The sequence below is a fragment of the Centrocercus urophasianus genome, unplaced genomic scaffold, assembly GCF_019232065.1.
Source record: "Centrocercus urophasianus isolate 14NV4802_14NV808 unplaced genomic scaffold, USGS_Curo_1.0 seq_13, whole genome shotgun sequence".
Taxonomy (NCBI): Eukaryota; Metazoa; Chordata; class Aves; order Galliformes; family Phasianidae; genus Centrocercus; species Centrocercus urophasianus.
The window spans coordinates 46,050,548-46,071,578 of record NW_024884475.1 but is presented as its reverse complement, the minus strand read 5'-3'; the positions used below and the strand labels follow the sequence as shown (position 1 = coordinate 46,071,578).

Here is a 21,031-nt window from a genome sequence, read left to right as displayed (position 1 = left end):
ATGCCATGATTACATATTGCAGATATTGTGAGCAGATTAGCTTTTGGCTATTAGCATACACATGTACACAGATCTGTCTGTCTTGAGCCCAGCAGTGCATCCCTTGCAGCTCAGCAGCCTCTTAGCATGAGCAGGCCTTGGAGAATGAGAGCCTCAGGCTTTAACGTAGTTGAAAATGGGACAGGTTGTGTGGATGGTCTTTCTCCAGGAAAAAACAAACAAACAAACAACAACACAACTTAACTGAACAAAACGTTTTTTGCTTTTTTTTTTCTTTTCAAATAACTCCTCAGCTCCCTGGATTATAAGTTTTTCCAGAAGGTTAATAACAAAGGCTATGCCTTCTTGGAAAACTGAAGTTTACGCTGCTATCCACTGTCAAATGCAGCCATTGAAATAATGAATGAGGTTCACTTCCTCAGAATGTGTAAATGTCCTGACTCAGAGTTAAGCTGTCAACAGCTGAAAGACAGTCCCATTGACATGTACCTGGCAATAGTTACTCAGGTTTATTTTTTCCTGGAAAGCTGTTTTGGGCGACAGAGTGGCGTCCGGGTTTCCCAAGTTGTTGTGCTGACAAACTGCAGCGGTGGTAAAGGCAGGGAGTCTGACAAAATCTCATTAATCATTTTAAATTAAATCCAACATTCCTCTCCTACACTGCCAAGAAGAAAGCTAACTTTTACAAATGAATACCCTCTATGAAAAGAACCAATATCCTGACCGTATTGCTTTCAGATAAATATTCCCAATTTCTGTCATGTGCACAATAGGTATTATTTTTAAACTTTAAAATAATGAGCTTGTTGGATGGCTAGAAAACAGAGAAGTGCTTTTTGCATGTTTTCTGTAATAGATGTTATGTGTGAACATCTCTGATAATTAGACTGGCTTCATTTTTTCAATGAATTGCAGCTTTTTGCTTTTCAATAACAAATACAGAAAAAAGAATGTTGCTTCTTGATGGAATAAAATTGCACAGAGGGAGTGGAAGTGTTCTGTTAAATATTTTATAATCTAAGCAACCTTTGAGAAGAAATAGATGAATAAGAAAGAAAAATTGCAGATTCATGAAGACCTCTACCAACAAAAGCACTGAAGTGATGAAGGAGCAATATGGTCCCTGCAGCCTTTTACATATACATTCATTTGTATAACTAATGCTAGCTATCTGGTTGTGGTGTAACTATAAACGCTATATGTTGTCTTAACATCTGATAAATAATATGAAAAGATCACATAAAATTTGATCTTACTAAAATCACTATTATATGTAGGTTATAACAGATTGTATATTATTTCTCTTTAAGACAAAACAAAACCATAATGTGCCTATGGGAGACACAGGAAAACCCCTAGTCTGTCCTTTGTCCATTTTAATAGCTTTAGAGATTAGTGATAGATTTTACAATGGCAGAGGACGAATCATCTACCCTAATGTTTATTACTCTCAGCATTTACATGAAAAATGTGAAAAGAAAGAAAAACCCTTATCTTAAATTCTCATTTGTGATACAATACGAGGCAAGTAAATTTGACTTTTCTAAACAATTAACATCATTATTTTAACATGAGAAAGTTACTGCACTTCAATCTTTGCTTAAGTACTAAAAATAATTTAATACTTATTTTGAAAAAATAGAATTAGAAAAATATCAGATTTCACAGCCTTACACAGAGAACAAAAGTACTGCCACTTCAAAAAAGAACTATTCCTTCTCTTAAGGCTTATGCAATAGATGTTACTAAATTCTGGTATACTGCAGAGGAAATAGTCACATCTATTTGCCCATCTATTTGAAGTTTATTTTTCTAAATCTTTATTTTGAAGCTGTTTTAAATATATTATTTTCCAGTGTAGATTCCTAACACTAGAGGGAATAGGAAGGAGAGGTTGAAGAGAACAAATTTAATTTATTTTTCCCTAGTGAGAATTTCTTGCCCACTTCAAAACTGGCAAAATTGTCTCTAGCCTACAACAATTTGGGCTCTCATTTGCTGAACAAGCTTTGTTTTATTTTGAGTAGTCAAACCAGTATAAATCAGTTTGGAGGGTGAGTGGAAACTATTTGAGTTTTAGAAACATGAGAAAACATAGAATGTCAGAAACTGATTATAACTAAGCCACATGAATATGTAATATACATCCTATTCTTTAAACAAATGAATCTCAGAATTCAGCCAAAAATGAGCTGTATAGTGTGACATTTGACATGGACTATGGTATATTACTTTCCTCTACATGAACAAAGAACAGTTGTCCTTTTGTCACTATACTGAACTATACTAAACTATACTAAAGTCAGCAAAACTTTAGAAATGGCCATTCAGAATACAAGTTTGGTATTCTAAGAGCAGAATAACTAGAATTTGTAGGAGGATGGGCTGCAGCCTCTTCCTTCAGAATGAAGTTATCCCATAGTTTCCTGAGGAACGCAGAGTACTGGTACAAGCTGGTAAGATGCATGGCCAAAACTCAAAGGACATGCAATAGTGGAATCATACAGTACCTTGGGAGCATGATCATGCTCATGTAACTAGATCTGGGATCCTCTACCTAAATCTTCCAAAATGCTTGATCAAGTAACTATCGTCACAGCACGCCAATGAACAGATTTAGTAACACCTGGATCAATGAAGTATCTATCACTATTTTCTTTTAAAACATACATGGAGAAAGTAGCAGTGCACTGAAAAAGAAATTGCCCAAAACTTCCATTATAGAGTACTTATGGAGCATGAGTAAGATAACTTTATGTTTGCCATTGGTGATATGCTTAATTTTTACATGCACCCTCCCATCCCTTTTAAAACAAAGCAGAAAACTGTCTAACTTTATGAAAAGTTGTGATCCTTAAAAATGAAAAAATTGCTTATCTACCACTGTACAGAATGACTCAAACCTCAAAAGAAAAAAGAACAGATGAAATGTTTATTGTCAGTTTTGGTTTATTGGATATTTCTAAAAGAATTCACACATGGCACGTTGAGTTAGATGCTTTCTATCCACTCTGAGCTGCTAATATAATGTATAACATGAGATAGGTGCTAATCAATTAACACTATTCAAAATTTCTTGTGAAGATCAGAAGCTGTTATTTATAGGAGTAATTTTTTTTTTCCTTCTGGATTTACAGAAACTTTAAGCATATTCTCCTGTTTCTAATTTATCTTCTTGGCTATTACATGGGCCTTGAAGCTTTCTAAACCTTGTTAATAGATGTATTCAACTACTCCAGAAAGAACACATTCTGCCTGCCTGGAGGCTTTGTTTTGTTTTAGGATAGGAACTGAGAGTCACTAGAAATTAAGAGAAATGTAGATTAATGAATTGTACTCTCATATCAGTGTAAAATCAAAACCACTATCTCTGATGTCAACGGAGGGGCCAGGAAAAAGAGAATTAGACTCTGAGCTGCATTTGTGGTCCCAGAAGAAAACTTTTCCTGATAAGATTGTAACTTGTTGAAACTTCAGAATTCATGGAATTCCTATTTGTATGTATGTAACATCTGAAGAGTGTATTTTAGGAAGTGGTATTCTGCAGCCTTCATGCACAAGTAGGAGCACATGCTTACCCTTCTTGTTTTTTTTTTTTTTAACAACTTTTTTTTGTTTTTAAACAGGACTAGAGAGCTTTGCCTAAGGCAATGTTTAATATTATGCCTTTAACATTTTGTGTTTGACATTAATTGATGACTAATGATTAAGGAATGTATCCTTGAGCCTTCTGAAATATATGAAAGGACCCAGAATGAAGTGATGAGAGCTTACCCTGAGAGAGGGAAGCAATACTGTAAAACTTCACAGGAAGATTGCTGCAATACTGCTGGCTCCCGACTTTGGTTGTGTACGCCACACAAATTATGTTTAAATTTGATTAGAGGTAATTTACTTAAAAAATACAATTCTTTCTGGGTGCATTTTTGCATGTGGATGAGAGTGATGAGTATAACTGTTTTTACTAAATACTTGAGGTACCAGCTGTAGCTCTGTTTTTCCCCCCATTATTTATGTAGCCCTTATGTAGACTGAAATTAGTATACTGTCAGTCATCATTCTTCTCACATCTAAAACAAATGTAATATCCACTCAGTGCCAAAAAGAAAGCAGCAGTGTAGGCAAAGTATATGTCTATGAGTATGAGCTGCATTCAGTTTCTGGCTCTGCCATAAGCTTCTTGCACTAAAAACAAACAACAACCACCTCTACAGAGGCTTGTAAAACACAACTAAGAACATCTTCCTACCTCATCACATGGTGTGGTATGTAAAAATGATATATCTATTAGTTATTATGATAAAAACAGATGCTAGAGATAGCTGAGTATTATATAAGCAAATATAATCAGGAAGAGATTAAGGAATGGCTCTTATTTCAACTACATATAATGTCAGTTTATGAGAAGTACTGCAGTATGAACTAAAACAAGGCAAATGCTTAATAACTTCCTGCACTTGCACTGCAAATGCACGGCTAATATTCTGCATGTTTCAGAGAATATAAGACACAACCTGATTGAAACCGTTTTTCAAGTATTTTCAAAAGTTTAGAACTATTTAAAATCTAGCTACAGAAGATATTTAGGAAGAGTCTGAGTTGGCCAAAACAGTCTGAAACAGCTCCAGTCTTGCACAGTCACCATTCTAAGCTCACTCGGTCACAGCTCTTAGCAGCTTTAACAATGACTCATCTGCTATAAATTTACCTGGCCGTTTCCATCACTGACACTTCCACACTGAGGGAGATGGTTGAAAGCAGCAATGTTAGCTTCCCTACACTGCTTTTCCTGTTTAAGTTTTCTTTGCTTACAGGGCTGAATAGCTGGTTGTAGGTGTTCTATACCACCATTAACTGCTGCCAGCAAAATAAGTTTTCTATCTCTGTGCAACATGCACATTTTCCCTAGGCTATGCCTATGTGACCAATATGGTTATTCAAGTTAGTCATACAGTATTAAATATTAACTTAGATACTTTACAAGTGTTCTGCCATCTCTCAGAAAAAAACAAACAAACAAAAAACAAACAAAAAAAACCCCCAGACTTTATCACAGTATTGAGATCTACCTTTCTCTAACTTATGTATCTGAGGTAATTAGCACTATAAAAAAAAAAAGTTTAATGCAAAAGAAGGAAGTACGCTTTTAAGAGAGAGGAGCAATTTTAGTTAAAATATTTTACAATAAAATAATTATGATTATAAATCTCTTTAGTTAAATATATACACATTACACAGTATCTTAAAAAGAATGAAATTATTAAAGTTTCAAGCAGATCTAATGCACAAATCCACCACTTTGTCAGCTTAGACTGTAATGTCAGTTTTAACATTTGTAATTAGTTGTGTCAGACTAATGGCACTATTCTGTGCAAAATTAAAAAAAATTATGAAAAACAAATCTCCAAATCCTTCCATTCCCACAGTAAATAGATAGAAAAGGTAGTTTACACATACATACACTTACACACAAACTTTGATTGCATACAGAGGTTAGAATGACCAGCACTAAAATAACCCCCATCTCTACAAAATAATCTATTTCTTGAAACTATGTAGTTTTTGAAAATTACAAACTGTGCTAGTAAATTGTGCGTTTAGGCAGCCACGTGGCCAATAAGGTAGATGTTGTCATAAAGGTGCCCTACAAAATCTTCACTAATATTCTGCGCAGCTCGTCGTGTATTCCGGATGAATTCTCTCTTTGACATTTTGTTCTTCACGTGAGGGCTGGTTAGATCAATGGAAAGAAGAATCAAAGAGTAACACAGTACATAAACTGCATCTAGACAAAAGAGAACAAAAGAAAATAAAGGGAATTATGATCATTAAAAATATTGTTGCCTGACCAAAACTCTTATGCAGTCTTCAGCATTTGGGCCTAACATTGCATATATAAAAATACATTAGAATTCAAAGGAATATCCCACTGTCATAAAATTTAATATAACCATTTTCAAAGTAATAGAATCAGCACATTGCTAAATAAACTTTTACAAATCTCTCAATATTCCTACAGCATCCAAAAGCCACTGATATCATTATACACATTCATTTAAATGGAATCCTAAAGTCTTTGTAATCTAAAGCCAACATCCTCCTAAGTTTATCTTTAATATGTAAGCAGTCTCATTGCTAAAAATTGGCTCCCTACTACCCGTTAGAAATGCTTTTTAATTTCAGTGAGGTCCAAAATTCCCTCTGCTTTGTGTGGGACTATCCATAGGGCAAAATGTTAAACGTGCAGGTCTTTGCAGAAGGGATTTTAGAGATACTACAGAGTTTAAGCACAGAAAAAAAGTGAAGGAAAACTAACATGAAAATACCTCCACCCTTATCAACTAGGTCAAAGAAAATAAACTTTATGTTATTTATTTACCCATTTTCAACCCAAATGAGATGACGACTGACTACTCAGCAAAGATTGAAGGATGCTATTAAGCCATGTTTGTACTTTGAGAAATATTTGTTTAGATGCTGATTGTAAATCTACTGTGAACTGTAACATCATCCAAACATACATAGAAATACAGAGAGTGATTCATTGAACAAAAGCTCTTTTTGCTTACCAGGGCTAAGGCCAAGCTCTCTCATCAAATCAGGGTTACAAGCACAGAATCTGTGAGAGAACTTCGTAATGAGAGTCTCAAGATATTCCCCGCGCTCCTCGGGGGCATGAATATGTCTGAAGAACTCTCTCAGTGCATTTGGCAAGAACTGATTTCTAAAGTTGTGCAGCGTCACAAGGTCATCCAAAACATCTCGCCTAGTAGAAGAAAATCTCAGGTAATTAGAAAAGCAACTTTTTTTTTAAAGCCTGTTTGATCATGAAAATGTAGGTTTAAAAATCAAAATAGAAGGTTTAGAATTGTTTTGGAGCTTCAGAGTGTTTTATTCTATTGTTTCATTTCTGTAGAATAACACAAAGAACAAATACACATTCATCAGACACTTGCAATAACAGCCATAGAAATTTCTTTAGAATAGAATAGAATAGAAATTTGTTAAATTTGTTTGCATGTGTATTCACTTACAGTACACATAAAGGCTAACAGAATTTAATTATCTGATGAAATCATTAAAAATGCAGTAAAGGGAATATATTTGTGCATATTGTACATATTCTGGTGCCTAAGTAAAAACTATTATAGCAGCATCTTGTTAAAAAAAGGTTTCAGTTAGATAAAATTTGCTCACAAAACCTCTTGAAAGGTTAAGTCCATCAGGGTACAATTCTACCAAGTGTTTTCCACTGAACACAGGAACAACGAAGTGATTCAAACTAGCCTGTATAAACAGATGTGCAGAAGACATCTGAAGTAAATTTGGAAACAGAATATTTTGGTATGTTGATCCTTCCTATTATATATTTCAATACCATATGGAGTGTTTTAATGTCTAGAAATCTAATTTTTACTTCTTCTGCCTGATTTCATTTTATGAAGGGAAGAATGATAGCAATAGGGGTTGCTAAATGTAATCATTAATTTGCAGTGTCATCTGGTAAATGGCTTCCTGTTTTTTCTATTGCTCTAGAACATGATGATCTGAAGTTTTACAGCATAGATCTGTCTCTGATGGTGACACCAAAAAATGACTGCTTTTACTTGTTTAGCAGTGAAGACTGAGGGGAACGAGATGCATGATAGGATTCCTGCTAAAAGTGCTGCTGTTCACCTGCTCTTCCTATTTAAGTATAGGTATTACTTTCCTCCTCTATAAAATTTGTTTGAATTCGTACTTTGTACTCCTCTTTCCTGATAACACTGCACCACCCAAAGCTGAAGATATCCTGATAGGCAAAAGAAAACACTCTGGGGATAGGAGAGTATGGTACAGCAGGGGCAATGTACCCTGCTGCTTTCAGCCAGAGGGTGCTCTGCTACCTCTTAGGGAGTGAGCATATCTCCTATTTGAGAAACACTGGAAAATCAAATAGTGGTTAGAGAATTGATCATGAGTTAAAAAGCTGCAATCACTTGGTAGAACAACTGCTTTTTCCTATAACATTCATACTACATATGAAAAAAAGGAAGACCACATTAAAAAAAAAAAAAAAGCAATAAAATATATATGAAATCTGAACGTCATACAGTAGAGACTATCCTGTGCAGCTTAAACGCACACTATACTTTCTAAACAATTTATAAGAAGAATTACAAAAATAGTGAAATAGTAAACTGTGTGAGAGTCATTGGTTATATGTAGTATTTTCAGAGGTTCCTGTATGATAAAAATTCTGGAACTAAGGAACTGTTCAGATTTAGCACCAGCATTACTTAGTTGCATTTCCATGTACTTTTACGTCAATAATATTACAAGCAAAATAACTATTGTCAGGGTTGCTGTGCATTGAAAACAAATAGTGGCTTTCTCCTCACAAGAAATTAAAGTTACCTTTCATCGAGATAGATTCTCAGCTTCTTCCAATTTAGTGTTCTTGTGCAAAAGATAAACTTAGCTATTTCCTTTGGCGAATCATCTAGTATGCCCTTGGACATAAAGTAGTTGACTCCCTGAGATAAAAAGATATATATGCATAAATATGTTTCATCTTCATACTATGGAACAAGCACTGTACTTAGCAACACAAGAAAATTATCCCACTAATTACTCACATTTTATTCTAGCAGAATAATTTCACTTTCTCTCAATCACATTTCAACATGCACAATACAATCTAAAATTACAAATCAAATGCAAAGGAACCTAGTTCGTTGTTATGGTTGAGATTTTACATATACTTTGAGTAGGACACTTAAAATTATGAATCTCATACAAGCACGGTAGTTCAACAGTATTTCAATTACAGTGTTTTAATATTGTATAATTTTTTTAAGCATACATTTTAACCATAGATTTTAATTTCAGAACTTTAAAAGATAAGAAAATCTTAGCCATAATACGTTTTGTCTTTAATATCTTTGACTAAAACATTAATGTTCACACATGTATGTGATGCATCACATTCAAATAGATGCATTAAATGCATTTGTTTAAATGTGTAATGCTGCAAATAAACACAAGCACGCAGATTTCAAAGCGTAGGTAAATATAAACATATAAATAGACATAAAAATATGCATAGACGAAAATAAGAACGTTTCATTATATAAAAATGCTTTAAGAAAGACAGAACTAGTCTGTATATTTTATATTCATTTTATAATTTGTAGAATTTTCCACAGTTTGCCAAGCATACATTTCTTATGGAATACACATGCTGAATTTCATAGAAAACAGCAGTGAAGAATCACATGCTATTGTTAAAAGGTTGTTTTTTTTTTTCCTAAAGTAAATACAAATCTGAAGGTTCCATACACTTAGGGGGAAAAAAAAGAAAAACTAGCAATATTAGCCTCTGATTTTAGGAAGAATTCTAATTTGAGACAGTAATGAAATGCATTGCATTATAAGCTTGCATTTAGGTCCAATTTAGATGATATTTAAGTCTGTCTGTAGTTAGGATGGGCAACATAAGGTTGAGTACTTTGTTGAATTAGAGCTAAACATGAAATTAAATCAAAATGAGTATCAACTGCTTATTAATTCCTCAAACACTTCGGTGGCAGTTTGCACATGACTACCAGCAGGACATCAGGGCTTCATCAGTTCTTTTTACTTTCAGCTTATCTATGCCTCCTTTAAGGATATCTTGCCTCAATGAGACTTCAGTATTTGCTTCAGTAATGAGCATTTGCTTAAGGTAGTACAAACTGAGGCCTATCAAGGGAGTGTCAGTAGCACTTCTAAAAGCATATTTCTGCTGCAATTATTTAATAAATGCATTTGCAACATATCTGGAAAATACCTGCCATTTCATAGCTGAAGCAAAATGAAAATAATGTCTGCTTTAAGATAGATGGTAGGTTGGTTTCTCTGTGCCAGTAAATGTCAAAAGTTATTTCTTTAGTACATTACAACTCAAGAAAGGATCTTCACCAGATATGCCACTGAGTCTCTGCAAAATGACTGTGTTCCCTGTCTCTAACTCCCAATCTTTCCCCACCACACAACAGTTGACCATATATCTCCTAGTGAATACAGTCTCTTTATTCATTCTCCTTATCACTTTCACAAATAAACAGGGCGTAAATATATTTCAACACACATCATTTTAAAGTTGCTATTTATTTCTTCCTAAGCAATGACAAATACTTTGCAACAATATAAATCTGATTTATTTTATAGTTCTTAAGTTTTAAAAAATAAATTTATTTTTAAGATTTAAGGCATGTCATCTGATCTATTTTTTGTAACTCCATAAGCATCTTCGGATTCCTCTCAGAATCCATGTTTCAAATAAATCACCTCGTAGCTAACGTGGTTGCTTGTGACAGGTACATTAACTGAAATAAGTAGTTCTATGAACTATTAAATCCTATGCTAAGATTATTTTTCAGTCATCTGGTGATTCTCTTAGGCAGCATTTGCCTGAATTCATCTAGGAAGATCTGTGCCACTACCTATGAGGTCTGAAGAGGTGTTTTAAACACTTACGAAGTACAGCAGGATGAGCTGGCTTAGATGACGAGTAATTAGGTGAAGAGCACAAGGGTGAAGATTTCCAGTAGCTCTCTGTGGAATCTAGTTGGCATTATAATGCTCTTAGCATTAGAGATTTAGGAAAGATGCCTTAAAGATACCTTGCCTTCCACCCAAGCCAAGAGTGCCACTGCTGAACTTCAGACATTTGTAGTTTCTTTTGTCCTTTTTATTTAGATATGCACACAAAACAAAATAACCGCATTCTAAGTTGGTGACAGAACTTTCTGAAATCACGTTATCTTTTCCTACACATATTCCATCGTTTTAGTATTTAAATGGAATTGGATGCCAAATCAGAATTAGGACACCACTAAGCTTTTTACCTAATGCATGTTTAAAAATACTACAGCAAAATATGTGCCAAATAAATTAGCCAATAAGGACAAATTTCACTTAAAACTTGAAATTTGTCAAGCACCAAAAACTACAACTGCTCAATTTGGTCTACTTAAGTAATTTTAAAAGGTAAAACATTCTTAAAGCCTAGGAAATATGGGAATTCAAGTTTAAACACTAGGTCAAATATACAGATAATTTCTGCAGGTCCATGATTATTGTTCTATGATGTATACAGGGCATCAATTTGTAATCAGAGCTCCTAGGTAATACTAAGATGATTAGTAAACAATTAATTATAATGAGATATATGCAGTATTAATCATCACTTTTTAATAATCTTTTTTTTAATCATCATTTTTTAGAGAAATACAGTGTCAATATGTTTCATGGTGCTTCTTCCAGAACAAAATATACAGTATCAATTTGATATTTTCTAATAGGTATTTATAAGATCGTTTTCCTAAGTTATGAAGTCATATGCTGACCATGTTATTTGTTGACAAATGTGGACACAGTGAAGAACATGCATGTTGAATGTCACTGTTTTCACTGTATGCCTTTTAAATGCATTCTCAGTGATACACACTTGTGATGCAATCTTTTATTTCCAGAAATATTTTTCATTTCATGCAGCTTCCATAATTGGTAATTTGGAAAACTGAATTTTTTGACTTTACAGTACAGTTTCCAAAAGGTTTCAGCTGTTGGGTCCGTTCCAGTTTTTCACACACTTAGAATGGAAGTTGGAATCACATAAAGAACTTCCTGCCCCTGTCACTTACTTTAACATTCTTAGGACAAATAACATAGTGCATGTCAGCTTTGGCTTGCTCAGTAGATCACTATGAAAGAGAATAAGTGTTCCAGAAATTTGGCTAACAAAACACAGAACAGTAAACATTCCATCATCTACAGACTACTTATAATTAAAAGCCAAGTAACAGTGCTTTATCTAAGCCACTACAAATTATATAATAACCAAGGACTGAAAATTGTAGCAAAACTACGGGCAGTTGCTAATGAATGAGACAATTCCCATAAAACTGGAAAGTCAGATGTAGTGGAAATGCCATCATGGCTTGATGAGCATCTGGTAGGAAGGGAGGGCCAACCCAGGGGGGGCTCAGGTGTATGCAATGCACCTGAGTGACTAGAAGGATCTCTCTGGAAATCCCTGTGTACCTGATGCTTTTTAAAGGTAAGTAGCTTCTTTCCTTTATTTCTGTGCCTGCTGCTGTTGTATTTGAGCAAATCCTCACTTATTACAGTGTGGGATCTTGCTGCTCTGCTGTCATTGTTGCACTTTCCATCGTGTTACACTAGTCATACTGTGAGCAGTGTCTCTGCTTACTGCTCTCTACAGTTGTTATACTATGTATGGCAAATCCTGATCTCATTGAAGTCTGAGTATTCTTGTACTGTCCAGATTCCAATAAATCCATGCAAATAAATGCTATTAAACAATCTGTAAGAAATACTATTGCTAAAAATGAAACAAAAATATAGATCTTTTCTGACTGAAGTATTCTTTTCCACTTTCCATTCCAAAAGTAACTCCATAGCATAGACCCATGTAATTAACTTGACAGTGTATTTTGCAGGAAACTGGAAACTGTATACAGAACAGTGGAAAATAACTTCTGGTTGCTTACAAACTATGTCATAAGCATACATGATGTAGAATAAGCACTTCATAAGAAACATTTCACATATGTTATATGCTCTTCCAAATAAAATACAGCAGAGATAATGTTGGCAGGTTCAACAAAAATATTCATATTCAAGTCTTAATGCTAACTCTAAACTAGACCCTCTCCCAAACAAAAACCAAGTTCCAAAATTTTGGCTACAGTGGTTCTGGTTCTGCCATTATGATAAAACATAACAACAAACAAAAAATCAGAAACTAAACATGCACTGGAAAACTTTCAGATCATATGTAATGTGATTATGCACATCTTTTTTCAGCAGAATGTGAGCACCTGGTAAGAATTATACAAGCTCATGCATATAGTCAATACATAAATTTACAGCTGATATCACAACACCATGCACACAACAATGGCTAACCAGAGAATCCTACCACAAAGCGTGTAGATGCTCTTCCCTACCCCGTGAGCCACCGCTAGCTCTGGAGCTGTTGCTGTGGAGCCTGGTTACCCATTTTCATGACATGGGCGCTGTCCTTTGGAGAATCTTGCTCCTGTGGCTGTAAGTATTCCTATTTTTATAGTATTTGATCAGGTCTGTTATCAAATGTAAAGCAGAGTTTGGCAGGAAATTCCAAGACATAATTTGTAATAGTGGAATGTCAAATATTCCAGTCACAGTGTCCTTGTAATAATAGTTTGCCAACATCACAGTTGTAACAAGAAAAGCACTGATATCTATGAATTCTCCTGAAACTCAGGCCATGAATAATTCCTACCAGGCTATGGTGCTTCACAGGGAGAGAGGAACAGAAGGCATAGGAGATACCCTGAGCTTCTCATCTCTCAGCAGGCCTGATGCAGGCTGTTTGTACTGCTACTGTACAACATAACCATGATGAAGCCCTAAGAAGCATGTTAGTATAACAAATTTAAGACTTAATTTAGATATACTACAAGATAGCTTTAGTTTGCTTATCTTTGTTTTCTTGAAAAATACTGACGCTTTCATTCAATGCCTTTTGTGAAGGATCCAAATGCTTGACACCTATTGTAATTACTCTGTTAGGCAAGGCTGTTGCCAACTGAAACTTGATATATTCTTGAGATACATTTTTATTTGGAAAGCTTTACAGTTATTACTAAATTCATTAAAATCCTGCTGAAAATCAGTGCTAATCACTTAAGTGGCAGGTGCTAAGTTCTCAGCTCTACATAACAAAGTTCAAAGCACAGCTCTGTGAGAGAAATTATAGAATACTTATTTATGACTAATAGGAGTAATGGATTTCTTTATCAAACAAAATATGAGACAAAGCAAGAGTTTAAACAAAATCCCATTACTGCAATGATCTGTGCATGACTACTTTATTTATTTCACCCTGTAGCTTCAAGTTCTTGTTCTCTGCATCTTATCAGCAGTGCAAACTATTTGTTTCCTGAAAGTATATTTCTTCATGACTTTTTCTACTTCGGATTTGTTCAGCTGTTACTTCATTGTATACTTATAAACATACATAGGAAGTTAATGCTTATTATTGTTCAAAACTGTCTACCATCTTTTCCTAATAAACATGCAGCATGAGAAGTCTAGTTTTATGTACAGAATACTGTCTTGATCACTTTAGTATTAGCTTTTGCCTGGAAAAGACTTAATTACCTACTCTCAAACATGTTTCCTCTTTGAAAAGCGAGAGAGAGGCACAAGCTGTCTTTTCCTGTTAGTTAAGCAAATTAATAAATTGAAACCTATTAGGTATTTTTAGAAAATAAATATGGTGTTACATACTACAAAGAAGATTCTCTTAACAAAGAACAAAAATGCACAGAAATAAAATCAAACTGATAGTAGTTCAGCAATACATCTTTTTCACTGTTCTCCTTGACCACAGAAGTATTTAAAAATGCCTTACAAGAAACCACAATTGTCACAAAAGTAATTGCTTTACTTTATACATTCTCTTATATATATAAGTCAGGTAAAGTGGGAGCAAACCCATACTCTGAAACAGCATTTGACTGCATTTGTAAGCACTTTTTTTTTTTTTTTTTTTTTTTTTTTTTTTTGATACCCCACTTCTTCAGTTAGGAATCTCCCTCTTGTTCTCAAGTCAACACATGGTAAGGAATTTCTGGCATCTGTAGGTCAGACTGCTATACCAAGCATTTAAGAGGCAAGCTGTGTAAATGATGCGCACAGGTACCATAGCCAAAAAAAAAAAGAAAATCAGGATAGGGCTATAACTTAGTATTAACCATTCCTATAGAAGAAGAAATGCTAAAGCTTGGCTCCTAATATATCTAGGACTATATAATAGCAGCTACAAATATTTTAATATGTTTGTTACTGTCAGCAATAGTTCACTTACCTCATCAGGGTTGGCATTAAAGGTGAGGCTGCCCTCATCTAGTTGCATATACAGTTTTCTAAAAGAAAATCCTAGAGGTGGATTCTTATTGTATATAGAACAGTGACCCCAAGTGGATTTGCACAACCTATGAAAATAGAATTAGTCTATTATCAAAAACCTTTTATGTATTTACAGACGCAAAACATAATTAACACTGCAAAGCCAAGTACTCAAACAATAAGGAAACTTGAAAATAAGATTGATTGTAACACTTAATTCTTAACTTTTCTGTATGTTTGTTTCTAAAGTCTTCAACTAATGACACTTTTTTTGTTGTTGTTGTAGGTTTTGTCATATACTAGTGCAACCTCAAAATGTATTCCAGTAGGTGGCATTGTAATGACATCTACACAGTTGGAGCCTCTAACACTCCTAGTATCTGAACAGTAGGTAACAAGTGACAAATAATTCTCTTGCAGTAGTATCAGATTAAAAATCTGTGTTTCTTTTCTCGTGCTCTAGTTGTGTAGTGAGTGGAATGTCACATCTGCACCAGAATACGCAACCTGCTACTTTCTATCCATCCTTTTCTCAGTCTTGATGACTCTGGGTTACCTGATTAAACCCCATGCCTGCATAAATATTTTATCAATATTTTTCATCAGTTCCAAGGTTGTTTCTTCTATCCTGCCTCTGACTCCATGTTTCATCAGTTTCTGTTCCTCGTCTCAGCTTCCTTGTTGATGCCGTCTAAACTCCCCTTGAACTTTCACTTCCTAGGCACCTTGTTTCTTATCTAAGTTCCTTATTTCAGTTCTACTTCTGCTTTAACATATTTGTTAAAAAAAAAAACAAAAAAACAAAAAAACAAAACAAAAAACAAACAAAAAAAAACAACAAAAAAAAACTGGCCACAGTGGTTAGAATTCTTCAGATGGCTGAGGTAGAACACGAAAGAAACTTGGTTTTCCTCTCAGCATCTTGGGTCTTATTTGAACTGAGTTCTGAAACACAACTGTAGAACTTGCTGAATTCTAAACTCAATATATGTGGATTACTAAAAATTAAGATGTTAGCAGACATCTATGTGAATTGAGACTTTTAAAAAAATTGCGCTAAACCAGGACAAACTTTCACAAACAAATATATGCTTCAACTGAATATTAAGGAAGATTTCACTAAAAATGATTGAGCTGTTTCCCAAGGTGAATTCTGAGGGAAATATGCTTTTTTTTTTTTTACCCTTATGTTAAGCATATATATTGTTTAATTAAGAACATAATATACTTGTGCTTTAGAACAAAAAATTTATTTGTATTTTGCACAGTTTTGATACCAAGGATCAAGAACAATAGGATAACAAACTGCAAAGTTATTTTATGCACATAATCTTGTAAGCTCAAATAAACCTTCACTAGAGCCACTACTTCTTGCCAAGATAACAGTCCTGAATGAAAGAACAGCTGTGACTAAGAAGTTATAATTGCATCCTCTTGATGAAGTTCATGAAGTGAATTGAGGAGAAGCTGCTTCAAATGCAGAGAAGTAAACAGACTGAGAGAAGGAAAGACTTAGAACACAATAAAAGGAAAATAAACAGGACCTGGAACAGCAACCCACTTGTTACATTAATACTACTCACTGTCAGTTAAATTAAAGGATAAGGCTGTTTTGTGTAAGACAAATTCTACCGACAACCTACTCTAAAGATAGGTGTGCTTTCGTAGGATTCTTTCCTAGTGCTCTAAAACACGAAAATGGAAGGTGGTGTTTTTAATTAAAATTTCATCTTGCACAATTTTATTTGATAGAATTTTCCTTTATTTCTTGGGCATACAAACAGACAGAATTGCCTCTGCATGTTGCATAAATTTTTCAGTAGAAATTTTATGGTGTGCTTGCAGAACTGGCCTTTTCTTTCCCCCTCCCTTCTGTTGCTGTCTTCCAAAAAACAAGGGCATATATTGCTCTAACTCAACTAAAGTAGATGTGTTCTTATTCCTTTTTACCTAGAGCTTCAGCTGAACAGATTTACTTGCTCAAGCCGGGTATTTGTGTTATTTCTCTGAACTTCAAACATTTCAGCTGTGCTTTGATTTAAAACAAAAGTGAATGAGTCCTTGATTTTTTTTCACCAAACAACAGGTTTGTTAGTAATACATGCATGTGCTTATACCAGCACACTTGTGTATACAGAAACCTATTCCACTATCTTAGTAGTAATTAGAAATCCATAATTACACATTTTTAAACTGTGTCCATTTTCTCCCCTATGCCAAATCTCATTTAACTTAGAAAACCTTTGCTAAAATTGGAATAATACAAAGCACAATTTGAGACAATTATTTTTACTACTCCCAGGTGATGCATTTGTTTTTGCTTACCCTTGCCAGAGGAGCTCATCATTAGCGAGATCCTGCCAGACACACGAAGCTAGACAGAGATCAGTTGCATTCAGATATGACAAAATGGTAAAACTAAGCTCTGGTGGCAGCATTTCCAAGTTAATGAATCCTTCTTGTTCTTTAGATTTTCTTGTCTTCAGCAGGTGGTAGATGTCAATACCTCCTTGGGCTTGTTTCCGGTGGCTTGTATTGGAGACATTGTTAGTGGCTATTCTCCTACCATGCTCTCTGGTAAGATAGCCTTGTCCACTGAATCCTTGGTGTTGCAGTTGCTGATTCCTAGCAACCCTCCAGAGTCCCTGACCCATCTGTGAGCCTGCTGGACATAAAAAGCCAAATTGAATGTTGTCATACTCGCATTTCCTTTAACATTTAATTAAATTAGTTTATTTAAAAACAATGAAGTGCTACAAAATAAAAGGACAGACAAAATCATCCAGAGAAATGGGGAACACACAGAAGCACGCTGTGACTGACATAAGGAAAACATTTAGGAACTTAAATATATTGCAGCTAGAAGCCATTCCCAACTTCAGTGTATTTTCTCCTTCTTGCTTCTGAGCACCCAAAACACTTCCTTAAACATTTTTTTTCAAAGTCATAAAGGTTAGGAGTTTGTGTACGTGTACTGAAGCCAGCACTCCAGCTTAAGCTATATCAGTTCTGTTGCTTGTTCTAGAAACACAATGTAGCAGTACATCTGAAACACAGTATCACTCTTTAAGTAAAGATCAATCCTGCTCGGTACATGAAGAGGCACTAAGGCCCTGAGAGAGGAGGCATTGCTACATTACTACTGCATTTCTTATGCAGTACTGGTCTGGACGTGTAAAGACTACTTTCAGACGCTTAGGATTACAAAAGACCAATAAGAATCCACCAGGTGGTTGGTAGATCACATGTGTAGTAAGCAAAAAAGTTAATAGCCTCTTGAACTCTTGAGAACTGTAAGCAACACAGCCACCTTGTTTAACTCTTAATCTCTATGACGAAGAATAAAGCAGTGAAGGAACACGGAGGCTGAAAACACTGACATTAAATTCACGGTACAAAAAAGACAGGGATCTCTCGGAAAGAGTCCAGAGGGGGGCCACAAAGATGGTGAAGGGCCTGGAGCATCTCTCCTATGGGGAAAGGCTGAGTGAAGTGGGTCTGTTCAGCCTTGAGAAAAGAAGACTGAGAGGAGACCTGATCCAGGTCTATAAATATCTAAGGTGTGGGGGGCAGAATGGCGAGGCCGGACTCTTTTCAGTGGTGAGTGGAGACAGGACAAGGGGAAACGGCTGGAAACTGCAGCATAGGAAGTTCTGCACAAATGTGCGCAAGAACTTCTTTACAGTGAGGTGACGGAGCACTGGAACAGGCTGCCCAGGGAGGTGGTGGAGTCTCCTTCTCTGGAGATGTTCAGGACCTGCCTGGATGCCTACCTGTGTGACCTGCTGTAGGGAACCTGCTTTGGCAGGGGGGTTGGACTCGATGATCTCTGGAGGTCCCTTCCCACCCCTACAGTTCTGTGACTCTTTGATTCTGTAACTTTTATCAGTCAGACTAAGGAACACATTTTGCTAATATTTTTGCTATCTGTTCTGACATTAGTTTATATAATTTTAACAGAGCTATATTTCCACATACATTTGTTAACTGATTAAAAAATGAGTCTTTCAAAAATGCTATTTGGACATACTTTAAGGCAACAACAACAACAAAAAAAGACAACAACAAAAACAACAACAATATAATAGGTAATTTTGAAGGCTCTAAAGAACATAAGATCATACTGCTACAAATTTCATAACACACCAGGATGGCAACACAGAGAGAACAACAGCATTATCAGAAACAGATCATCAAAAGGCTGCACCCAGGGAATTATCAAGTGAACTTTATTCCATTAGGTAAGGATCTGGCAATTTTATAATAGCTTTCAAGCTTCTTCAGTCAGATTATCTTTCTGTTCTGAAGGCCACGCTTATAAACGGGGTCATAGTTGCAAAGGACCAAGTTTTCCTAGCCCTAAATCAAATATCCAAATTTCATTTGCTACCTTAATGTTTTTATTGCAATACCTAGCTAGTAGTTCCTGTTTACAAACTACATTCTGTTGAGCAATACCGAGCTAACAAGAATACCAGTGTTTGTTGCTGGTGCTCACAGGGTTCATCTTGCCACAGAATGCTAATTGTGACACATCATTTACAGCCCAGTCACTAATAGATTACTTAATGTTATGGTTCCAGGACAAAAAAAAAAAAAAAAAAGAACAACCAAAAAACCAACAGTGCTATGGTATCCAAGAAATTAGACTTCTTACAGAGTTCTCACATACTTTTGCAGAAAGTATCAGTAGAGAAATCTCTTAGAAAGACTTCTTAAAATAAAACATTGATTTTAAATGCATATTTCTATTTTAAGCACCAACTGAATGTGTTTTGGGGTTCACAAAAAGCAAGACTCGATTCAAGCCGACTGCTGGGAACATAGTGTGTGGCTGCTCAGCAGCAGACGTGCTGTTTGTAGAGCCAACCTTCTTTTCCCTGTCAAGCAAATGCTTTCAGCTTTGCCGTAATCCAGGATAACACTTTGAGATCTCACTCACAGAACAGAGAGAGTCAGTGCATCACGTTTTCACTCAGAGGGGGTGACACACTGGAACAGGTTGCCTAAGGAGGTTGTGAATGCCCCATCTCTGGACCCATTCAAGGCCAGGCTGGATGTGGCTCTGGGCAGCCTGTCTGGCAACCGTGCACATAGCAGGGGGGTTGAAACTGATCACTGTGGTTCTTTTCAACACAGGCCAGTCTATCATCATATGGAAAGTAAGGGTGTCCAAAAATATAATTTTGTAATATTGTGAGCATCCATTTTCAGGCCCAAGATTCAGGAAGCCACTCAAACGTATGTTTCCAAACTTGTGACTGATGTAACTTCAGCCAGTACCCGCAACCTTCCAATGGCTTGGCTGTCACAACTCTCACAGGAAGAAGTGACACTAAGCTTTTTTGCTGACTGCTTATCTCCCCTGGCACTGCCTGGCCTATCCCAGAACCAGGTCTGCTTCTTGTTGCTGTGTTCCAGAATAAATCCTTTTTGCAGTGGAGCCCACGACAGAAAACTACAAGCTAAATGCCATCTCTGTTAGGACAAAGATGCAGTGGCTCTGGTAGCCCCGTCACCAACAAAGCACACGTGGATGCTCCACGCGAGGCCTTTCCATTGCACGGAGCCCTGCGGTGCAGGGGAGTCCATCTCCGCGTCTCGAGCTTCTTTCCCCACAGCCGCCCTCCGCTCGGCGGCCTGCGGGCGCCCTGGCTGTGAGCGGCACAGCTGCCCCCAGGCAACGAGCACGCTCGCTCCACAGGCCGCACCGGCCCCTCTCACGGCAGGACAGTCCCCGAGCCGGTCCGCGCCGAGGGAGGCGGCGACCCCGGCCCCTCGCAACACCACCGGGTGGTACTGCCCCCGAGTGCCATTGGCCCGCACCGGCCAGGCCCGGCCTCTGATTGGCCGCGTAGCCCGTCCATCATCCCCCGGCCGCTTGCTCGCCGACGGAGCCCAGCCACGGGAGCCCTTCCGTACCTGTGCGAGCTCGGGTCCAACCGCCGCCGCGACGAGCTCGTTGCGGGTCGGTGCGTGAGCCTCACCGGACAGAGAGGGGCTAGGCGGCCCTAGCGGTGGGAAGAGGCGGTGAGACCCCTCTGGCGCGCAGGGAGCCGCCGCCGCCGCGCCTCCTGCCAGGCGG

General features: G+C 36.6%; 1 protein-coding gene across 2 annotated transcripts; it reads right to left on the bottom strand.

Annotated features, from left to right (window-relative positions):
• Positions 1-2,931: 2,931 nt before the first annotated feature.
• On the bottom strand, positions 2,932-21,001 carry FBXO8 (F-box protein 8). Of its 2 annotated transcripts, none has more exons than XM_042811882.1 (6): positions 20,869-21,001; positions 17,272-17,611; positions 14,906-15,032; positions 8,398-8,516; positions 6,570-6,766; positions 2,932-5,785 (listed from the first exon to the last, which is right to left on the bottom strand). In XM_042811882.1, exons 2-6 carry the CDS (start codon positions 17,598-17,600, stop codon positions 5,598-5,600), a joined length of 960 nt encoding a protein of 319 aa, XP_042667816.1. In that variant the 5' UTR covers positions 17,601-17,611; positions 20,869-21,001; the 3' UTR covers positions 2,932-5,597. The 2 variants fall into 2 exon arrangements, with proteins under 2 accessions (XP_042667816.1, XP_042667818.1); XM_042811884.1 differs by having other exon boundaries at positions 17,272-17,608.
• Positions 21,002-21,031: the final 30 nt, after the last annotated feature.